The sequence below is a fragment of the Chrysemys picta genome, chromosome 1 (genome assembly GCF_011386835.1).
Source record: "Chrysemys picta bellii isolate R12L10 chromosome 1, ASM1138683v2, whole genome shotgun sequence".
Lineage (NCBI taxonomy): Eukaryota > Metazoa > Chordata > Testudines > Emydidae > Chrysemys > Chrysemys picta.
The window spans coordinates 357836019-357846353 of record NC_088791.1 but is presented as its reverse complement, the minus strand read 5'-3'; the positions used below and the strand labels follow the sequence as shown (position 1 = coordinate 357846353).

Genomic DNA, 10335 nt, shown 5'->3' with positions numbered 1-10335 from the left:
TTACATCCCTTTATGAGTAAAGAGCCGGAGCAGCCTGTCGCGGATCTGTTTGGTCCTCACCCCGTAGATGATGGGATGTAGCATGGGGGGCACGAGCAGGTAGGCGTTAGCCATCAGAATGTGGAAATGTACAGCCACATTGTGGCCAAACAGGTGTGTAAGAACAGAGAAGAGACCTGGGATGTAAGAGGCTAAAATGACACAGATGTGGGAGCTGCAGGTCCCAAAAGTCTTGAGCCGGGCGTCCTTTGTGGGGAGTCTGAAGATGGCCCTGAGGATCTGGATATAGGAAATGGCAATAAAAAATACATCCAGACCTATCACCAAGAATGACACAGAGAGGCCGTAGTAACTATTGACGCGGATGTCGGCGCAGGCCAGCTTCACCACAGCCATGGGATCGCAGAATGAGTCGGGGATGATGTTGGTTCTACAATATGGCCATTGCCTCGCCAGGATGGGATAGGGCAGTACGAGTATGCCGCCGCGCAGCACCACGGCCAGGCCAATCTTAGCCACCACAGGGTTTGTCAGGATGGTGGAATGTCTCAGGGGTTTGCAGATGGCCACGTAGCGATCCAAAGCCATGGCCACGAAGATCCCAGACTCCATCACTATGAAGCAGGCAACGAAGTACATCTGGGTGAGGCAGGCACTGAACTCGATCTCCCTGGAATTGAACAAGAAAATGCTCAGCAGTTTGGGCAGGATGGATGTAGTCAGAACCAGGTCGGTGATGGCCAGCATGCAGAGGAAATAGTACATGGGCTCATGTAGGATCTTCTCCCTCTTCACAATGAATAGGATGGTGAAGTTCCCCAAGATGGCTATTATGTACATGGTGCAGAAGGGGATGGAGAGCCAGACATGGACCACCTCCAGGCCAGGAATGCCCAGCAGGATGAAGGTGGAGGGGTTGGTGAAGTCGGTTGTGTTGGAATCAGACATGGAGTAGGGGACAAGGTGTCCAACTCTGAGGCAGAACGGTGTCTCCTGCATGTACCGTACTTTCCCCTGATTTCCTGTATGTGCCCAGGCTCTAGGGTGATGGTCACAATACAAATGCCTGGATGGAGAGACAATGTTAATATGAGCCACTACATGCACTGCTGGAGGCTGTTCTCACACTGAGAAATGACATTTTCATTATTCAGATAAATGAATTATGAACAACTGGCCCTTCTAATGCAAATTCTATATTTGATGGTGCTCCGTGCATCAACAATTCCTACATGTCGTAGTGTGGGAAACCTTAATAGGCACCATCAAGAAACACGAGTGTGGATACTGGTTATCCCTCATTGTTCCTTAATGCAATGAAAGCCAGGCTAGGGAGCCCATGCAGTAGAGAGTTCCCCATTCACCCGGCTGCTCAAAATCTGAGAGTGTAAAAAAACCCAAACCTTTGCCAAGACATGTGCCGGGGAGAAACATCCCAACTAGAACACAAATCAGGGAAAAGACCTGGAAGTCATTGGTAGCAGGTCAACAAAACACATGCTCATTTGCAATAGTGGCCAAATCAAAGACAATGTTTGGATGCCTAAGGCCTGGTCCCCACTAAGTCCCCAAATCGGACTAAGGTACGCAAATTCAGCTACGTTAATAACGTAGCTGAATTCGAAGTACCTTAGTCCGAACTTACCGCGGTCCAGACGCGGCAGGAAGTCTCCCCCCGTCGATGCCGCGTACTCCTCTCGGCGAACTGGAGTACCGGCGCCGACTGTGAGCACTTCCGGGATCGATCCGGGATCGATTTATCGCGTCTTAACCAGACGCGATAAATCGATCCCAGAACATCGATGGCGTGCCGCCGGACCAGCCGGTAAGTGAAGACTAGGCCTAAGAAATGGGATGGAGAAAACCTGCTCTGGATATGTGTTCAGTTTTGGTCATCCAGTCTCTAAAAAACATACAGCATTATAAAGAGGATTTCCGAGAGGATCTGAGAATGGGGAAGGGCAAAATGAAAAATCTGGGACTGTTTAATTTAGAGAAGAGACAAAGAAGGGGGCAGATAATAAAGGAGAGGAATATAAAGAATAGAACTGATTACATTCAACTGGAAAAAAAGAGAACAGTTCCCAACTAGTAATATCTATAGATACTTAGGCTTCAAAAGGGCTAATTCCCCCAAACTGAAAAAAATTATCAAGAAAACAGATTGGGAGGAAAATATTAGACATAAATATGGGACTGAAACTTGGTAATTCTTTAAGAAGAGTTTATTGGACAGCTAAAAAGTCACGATTCCACACTCAAGGAAGTGGAGAACTTTGGCTAAAAACCCCTTTCAATGGCAAAGTGAAGGCAGCAATTATGTGGGAAAAAGCAATATACACAAATGGGGGGAAAGGGGAAATAGATAGCAAGCAATACAAATTGGAAGCTATGAAAATTGATAAGGGATGTTAAAGACATTAGGGAAAAATCCATGTTTTGCTGGGCTAAGGATAAGAAAAAGGACCTTGAAAAGGTTTAGGCCAATTCCTAGAGGGAGAAAGGAAACTTGTTAATGTTGCAGAAAACATAGATGTGTTGAAGAAATAGTTTTGTTCTGCCTTTAGAAAGAAGCGGTATGAGGTACTCATATCACATGAGGTGATGAAATAGTCTCCAATCCATTAGCTGCCAAGGAGAATGTCAAACAGCATCTACATAGAACCTTAGATTTACAAACACTAGAGTTACAAACTGACCAATCAACCACACTTCTCATTCAGAAGCAGAGCCAAAAAAAGGGGGTGGGGATAAATACAGGACAGCTCTGTGTTAAATGAAAAGTATGAAAAAAATGAAGTGAAATCTAGTGTACGTTTGGCTGGTCAAGGGTACTGTGTAGATGAAATAAACTTCAATTTCTGTGAGACATTTGATTTAGTAGGGAAAACATTCAGATAAAAAATGAACAGTACAATATCAGTAGAGCATTTTGAAAGTGGATTAAAAACTAGCTAACTGACAGGTCTCAGAAAGCCTGGGGTTGAATGGGCGTGTTTCTAGTAGGGTAGTGCGGGGATCAGTTCTAGGCCCGATGTTATTGAATATTTTCATCATTGATCTGGAAGGAAATAGAAAATCACTGCAGATAAAATTTGTGGATGACGCAAAGCTTGGCAGAGTGGGAACAATGAGGAGGCCAGGGCAGGCATACTGATTGATCTGGAGCATTTGGTGAGCTGGGGCTATACAAACAAACTGTTTTAATACAGTCACATGAAAAGTGATTCCCTCGGAACAGGCAATGCAGGCCCGACCCACAGACTAGGGCACTGTATTATGGAACGCACGGACCCTGAAAAGGGTTTAGGGATCACTGTGGACACCCAACTCATTGTTAACTCCCAGTGCGATGCTGTGGCCAAAAGGGCTGATGTGATCCTTGGATGTATAAACAGGGGAGTGCAGAGTTGGAGCAGGGGAAGGATTTTACCTCTGCACATGGCATTGGTGAAACCAACTGCGTCCAGTTCTGGGGTCCACATTTCAAAAAGGCTGTTGAAAAATCAAAAAGGGTGCAGAAAAGAGCCACAAAAATAATTGGAGGCTGGAGAAAATAGCGGACACTGAGAGATTTAAAGGGCATCGTATATTTAACTTATCAAAAGATGATCAAGTGGAGACTTTCATGGGGTGAAAACCATTGGTAAAGCGGAGAAAGGCAGAGCAAGACCCAATGGCTGGAAGCTGAAACCAGACAAATTCCAGCTGGAAATAAGGGCCAAATGTTTAGCACTGAGGGTGATTAACCTTTGGAACAAACTGCGAAGGGAAGTGGTGGATTCTTTTCTGGAAGATCTGTTTGAGGGCTTGTCTACACTCAGAATGTCACAGCAGCACTGCCATAACGCTTCAGTGTAGACACGACTTACACCGACGTCAAGGGTTCTCCCATCCGTGTAGGTAGCTCACCTCCCCAAGAGGTGGTAACTAGGTCGATAAAAGAATTCGTCCAGCGACCTCATGCTGTCTACATGGGGGTTAGGTTGATACAGCGATGTCTCTCTGGGGTGGGGATGTTTTTGCTATTGCACAGAAAGGAAACGCAGTTGTGGGTTGCATGAACAAAGGCAGAGCATGCAAGTCTCCGGAGGTGATGGTATTCCTCTACTCAGCGCTGGTTAGGCCTCAGCTGGAGCATTGTGTCCAGTTTGGCTCACCAGTGTATAGGAAGGATGTAGAGGAACTGGAAAGGATTGAGCCGGGACATGACAATGATCTTCAGCTATATGAAAAGCTGCCATAAAAAAGATGGAGAAAAGCTGATCTGTCTCACCAGAGCGGGTTAAGGTTGTCTGACACCTTCAATTAGGAGACCTGATTTTCAGTTGCTTATAAATTTGCCAAATTTTAAGCGTTTGGACTGAAATTTCCCACGCTGGGTGTCTGCTTCTGGCTGAATTGTTTTTTGAACGTTTCAGTCATAATAGTTTAGCTGACTTCTCGAATGAAGTGAGGAGAGAACATGTCTTGCCCATGTTGAAAAATTCTTATCATTGTTCCAGTGAGGAGCCCTAGCACCTCCACGTTTTCCAGCAGACAAAAGTGAGGTAACAGCCCCCCATTAACAACCAGAGCCATGAAATGCAAGAGGAGGGGGTGACAGTCTGTGCATTAACACACAGCTGGCTCCTGAGGTCTTTAATCAGTTTTTACTCCCAGGGGAGTTTTGCCCCAGTGGAGCCTGAGCAAACTACGGGCCATGGCCTCAGAATTTGGCCTTGTATTGTCCATTTACTGACACCTTTCATCCTGAAGGATCCACTGTGCCACTGAAATGCAGCCACCTCAGGGCTAGAGGCCATCAGCCGAGGTGGGAGGGCCTGTACAGCAAAGAGTGACATTTTGCCCAGTGATACTCTGAAATGCAGAAACAAAATTTCTCGATACTTTAAATGACTGCTTCTTGGAGCAGCTGGTATGGGAACCCACCAGGGGAGAGGCAACTCTAGATTTAGTCCTGAGTGGAGCGCAGGAGCTGGTCTAAGAGGTTATAACAGGACCGCTTGGAAATAGTGACCATAATACAATAGCATTCAACATCCCTGTGGTGGGAAGAACATCTCAACAGCCCCACACTGTGGCATTTCATTTCAAAAGGGGGAACTATGCAAAAATGAGGGGGTTAATTAAACAGAAATTAAAAGGTACAGTGACTCAAGTGAAATCCCTGCAAACTGCATGGACGCTTTTTAAAGACACCCTAATAGAGGCCCAACTTCAATGTATACCCCAAAATAAGAAACACAGTAAAAGAACTAAAAAAGAGCCACCGTGGCTTAACAACCATGGAAAACAAGCAATGAGAGATAAAAAGACATCTTTTAAAAAGTGGAAGTCAAATCCTAGTGAGGTAAATAGAAAGGAGCATAAACACTGCCAAATTAAGTGTAAAAATATAATAAGAAAAGCCAAAAAGGAGATTGAAGAACGGCTAGCCAAAAACTCCAAAGGTAATAACAAAATGTTTTTTAAGTACATCAGAAGCAGGAAGCCTGCTAAACAGCAAAAGCAGCACTTAATGATGATAAAGTCATTGCGGACAAACTAAATGGATTCTTTGCTTCAGTCTTCACGGCTGAGGATGTTAGGGAGATTCCCAAACCTGAGCCGTCCTTTGTAGGTGACAAATCTGAGGAACTGTCACAGATTGAAGTGTCACGAGAGGAGGTTTTGGAATTAATTGATAAACTTAACATTAACAAGTCACCGGGACCAGATGGCATCCACCCAAGAGTTCTGAAAGAACTCAAATGTGAAGTTGCAGAACTATTAACTAAGGTTTGTAACCTGTCCTTTAAATCGTCTTCTGTACCCAATGACTGGAAGTTAGCTAATGTAACACCAATATTTGAAAAGGGCTCTAGAGGTGATCCTGGCAATTACAGACCGGTAAGTCTAATGTCAGTACTGGGCAAATTAGTTGAAACAATAGTAAAGAATAAAATTGTCAAACACATAGAGGAACATAAATTGTTGGGCAAAAGTCAACATGGTTTCCGTAAAGGGAAATCGTGTCTTACTAATCTATTAGAGTTCTTTGAAGGGATCAACAAACATGTGGACAAGGGGGATCCAGTGGACATAGTGTACTTTGATTTCCAGAAAGCCTTTGACAAGGTCCCTCACCAAAGGCTTTTACGTAAATTAAGTTGACATGGGATAAAAGGGAAGGTCCTTTCATGGATTGAGAACTGGTTAAAAGACCGGGAACAAAGGGTAGAAATAAATGGTAAATTCTCAGAATGGAGAGGGGTAACTAGTGGTGTTCCCCAAGGGTCAGTCCTAGGACCAATCCTTTTCAACTTATTCATAAATGATCTGGAGAAAGGGGTAAACAGTGAGGTGGCAAAGTTTGCAGATTATACTAAACTGCTCAAGATAGTTAAGACCAAAGCAGACTGTGAAGAACTAAAAAAAGATCTCACAAAACTAAGTGATTGGGCAACAAAATGGCAAATGAAATTTAATGTGGATAAATGTAAAGTAATGCATATTGGAAAAAATAACCCCAACTAATACAATATGATGGGGGCTAATTTAGCTATAACGAGTCAGGAAAAAGATGTTGGAGTCATCATGGATAGTTCTCTGAAGATGTCCACACAGTGTGCAGAGGCAGTCAAAAAAGCAAACAGGATGTTAGGAATCAATAAAAAGGGGATAGAGAATAAGACAGAGGAAATCTTTTTGCCCTTATATAAATCCATGGTATGCCCACATCTTGAATACTGCATACAGATGTGGTCTCCTCATCTCAAAAAGATATACTGGTATTAAAAAAGGTTCAGAGAAGGGCAACTAAACTGATTAGGGGTTTGGAACGGGTCCCGTATGAGGAGAGATTAAAGAGGAGAGGACTTTTCAGCTTGGAAAAGAGGAGACTAAGGAGGGATATGTTAGAGGTATATAAAATCATGAGTGATGTGGAGAAAGTAGATAAGGAAAAGTTATTTACTTATTCCCATAATACAAGAACTAGGGGTCACCAAATGAAATTAAAGGGCAGCAGGTATAAAATGAATAAAAGGAAGTTCTTCACACAGTACACAGTCAACTTGTGGAACTCCTTACCTGAGAAGGTTGTGAAGGCTAGGACTATAACAGTGTTTAAAAGAGAACTGGATAAATTCATGGTGGTTAAGTCCATTAATGGCTATTAGCCAGGATGGATAAGGAATGGTGACTCTAGCCTCTGTTTGTCAGAGGGTGGAGATGGATGGCAGGAGAGAGATCACTTGATCATTACCTGTTAGGTTCACTCCCTCTGGGGCACCTGGCATTGGCCACTGTCAGTAGACAGGATACTGGGCTGGATGGACCTTTGGTCTGACCTGGTACGGCCGTTCTTATGTTCTTATGTTATGTTCTTGCCTGTGGCAATGGCCCTGAGATGTTTACTGGCTGTGCAGATCGGAAAGGACCCCAGACCTATTCTCCGTCCCATCACGCTCACATTGCACTGGTTTGTCAAGCAGGTGAGCTCCTCAGCAAGAGATGTGTACCTGTGAATCCTGAGACGGAAGCGTCTTCCCTGGGAATCCCTCTCAGGTAGCCGTGTCCCACACCTCTCTCACCCCAGCATTGGCAGCAGCATCCCACGCCGAGAGCCGACACAGGGATGTGCAACTTTTATAATATAGCTCTGTGCAATCCCAGTGGGGTTTGCTCAGCCTCTAGTGGCGAAGCGGCATCTGGATGTAAACTGGCTTGAGACCAGCCTATCTGCACTTTTGTGCTATTTATCCAGTTTAGGAGTAAACAGTAATTAAAGGACCTTCCCAAAGGGAGATGAGAACTCTTGGGCTCTGTGCTGAGTCAGAGAGGAATTGGCTGCTCTGTGCATTTGTGTTCATTTAAAAATTGTAGTCGATTAGGAAAAAAACTAGGGATAATGTCTAAGTCTCCATAGGGACTGAAACCCTGTAAATGGCCAGGATGGCTGGGTAGATAGTAGACAGACAGATCTGTGGATAGATGACTTAGGACTGATAGAAACACTTTCTGCAGCCATCCTGGACTGTCGCTAAGGGATCAGAGATCAGTAATTCTCATCAGTAATGATCATCATAGTGTGCAGCACCTTTCATTCAAAACACCTAGCAGAGGAAAGTCGCCATGAACCTATCCCCATTATACAGTTAGGAAAGTGAGGCACAAGGAGATTTGATTTGGCCCAGGTGTCACAGAGATTGAGTGTCAGGATGACAGACAGAACCCGGTGTGAACTCCGGGACCCCACTTTCGCTCCCACTCAGAAACGTGCCAACGCATCACAGTCACTGGGGTCACTTCAGGGGAACAGACTCAGTAAAACCAACACCAACAGAACATTCCTGTGGATAGAGAGCAACCCGGGCCTGTCCTGGGGACAGAGGCCTCGCCCCATACCAAAGCTGCGTCGGAAGAAGGGGGCCTGTAGTGAGGCAGTGTGACTCCCCGCCACCCCAGAGAGGGATGAGCCCATCCGGAGGCCAGGGTGGGCGGAGCTAGGGAGCTCTAAGCCCGCCCCTCAGAGGGTCAGGCGGCGACCCGGAAGTATAAAGGCTCGCCCTCAGAGCTCTCTGGAGGGCCAGCCGCCGGGGAGGCCAGATCCCTGTGGCCTAGCCCACGACTGGGGAGCCTCCATGGCCCAAGGTGCCCGCCAGCACTTGCTGGACCTGCCCCGTGCCTGCCATCCGCAGGAGATGCCAGGCCTGCCCCGCACCCGCCACCCGGAGGAGCTCCTGGACCTGCCCCGCGCCCGCCACCCGGAGGAGCTCCTGGACCTGCCCCGCGCCCGCCATCCGCAGGAGCTGCCAGACCTGCCCCGCGCCTGCCACCCAGAGGAGCTGCCGGACCTGTCCCGCGCCCGCCCCGGAGGAGCTCCTGGACCTGCCCTGCGCCCGCCACCCAGAGGAGCTGCCGGACCTGTCCCGCGCCCGCCCCGGAGGAGCTCCTGGACCTGCCCTGCGCCCGCCACCCGGAGGAGCTGCCAGGACTGCCCTGCGCCCGCTACCCAGAGGAGCTGCCAGACCTGCCCCGCGCCCGCCACCCGGAGGAGCTGCCGGGCCTGGCCCGCGCCCATGACCCGGAGGAGCTGCCGGGATCGCCGCTCAACCACTACCCCGAGGATCCCCTGGTGCCGGACCCCACAGAGGACATCACCGTGACTCAGTTACCACACGAGGGGGAGTTTGGAAGAAGCTCGGGGGCAGCTGACCCTAGTCTGGCTGCAGCACTGCCAAAGCCCATGTCAGTGTGTTGCAGCCAGGATCAACACTGACCCAGCAGCGGGTCTTCTGCCGCTGCTAGGGCCCCAGGCTAGGATGCAGTGGAGTGGGAGGGGCTGCGTCCCCCTTGCCACCCAACCCATGGGTGGCCGTCTCCCCCTCTTCCAGGCCTGTGGAGGCTAGGGCCTACTGTTGTTGCTCAGCCCTGCCGGAGGGCATGAGGAACAGCACTAAGAATGGGTGGTTACATAGCCCTGGTCTACACTACGAGTTTAGGTCGAATTTAGCAGTGTTAGATCGATTTAACCCTGCACCCATCCACACGACAAAGCCATTTTTGTTGACTTAAAGGGCTCTTAAAATCGATTTCAGTACTCCTCCCCGACAAGGGGATTAGCGCTGAAATTGACCCTGCTGGGTCGAATTTGGGGTAGTGTGGACGCAATTCGACGGTATTGGCGTCCAGGAGCTATCCCAGAGTGCTCCATTGTGACCGCTCTGGACAGCACTCTCAACTCAGATGCACTGGTCATGTAGACAGGAAAAGCCCCGGGAACTTCTGAATTTCATTTCCTGTTTGGCCAGTGTGGTGAGCTGATCAGCACAGGTGACCATGGAGTCCCAGAATCGCAAAAGAGCTCCAGCATGGACCGACCGGGAGGTACTGGATCTGATCGCTGTTTGGGGAGACCAATCCGTTCTATCAGAACTCTGTTCCAAAAGGTGAAACGACCAAATATTTGAAAAAATCTCCAAGGGCATGATGGACAGAGGCTATAACAGGGATCCTCAGCAGTGCTGCGTGAAACTTAAGGAGATCAGGCAAGAGGGGATATGATTGCTATCTTTAAATATATTAGAGGGATTAATACAAGGGAGGGAGAAGAATTATTCCAGCTTAGTACGAACGTGGATACCAGAACGAATGGATATAAACTGGCCGTGGGGAAGTTCAGACTTGAAATTAGACGAAGGTTTCTGACCGTCAGAGGGGTGAAATATTGGAACGGCCTACCGAGGGAAACGGTGGGGGCGACGGACCTGTCTGGTTTTAAGATAAAGTTAGATAAGTTTATGGAGGGAATGGTTTAATGGTAAAACATAGTAGTCAAGGAAAGCCAAG

General features: G+C 47.5%; 1 protein-coding gene across 1 annotated transcript; it reads right to left on the bottom strand.

Moving 5' to 3' along the window:
- LOC101932767 (olfactory receptor 52R1-like) lies at positions 1–999 on the bottom strand. Its single transcript, XM_005313194.4, has one exon. It carries the CDS (start codon positions 997–999, stop codon positions 1–3), a length of 999 nt encoding a protein of 332 aa, XP_005313251.4.
- Between the last annotated feature and the right edge of the window lie 9336 nt (positions 1000–10335).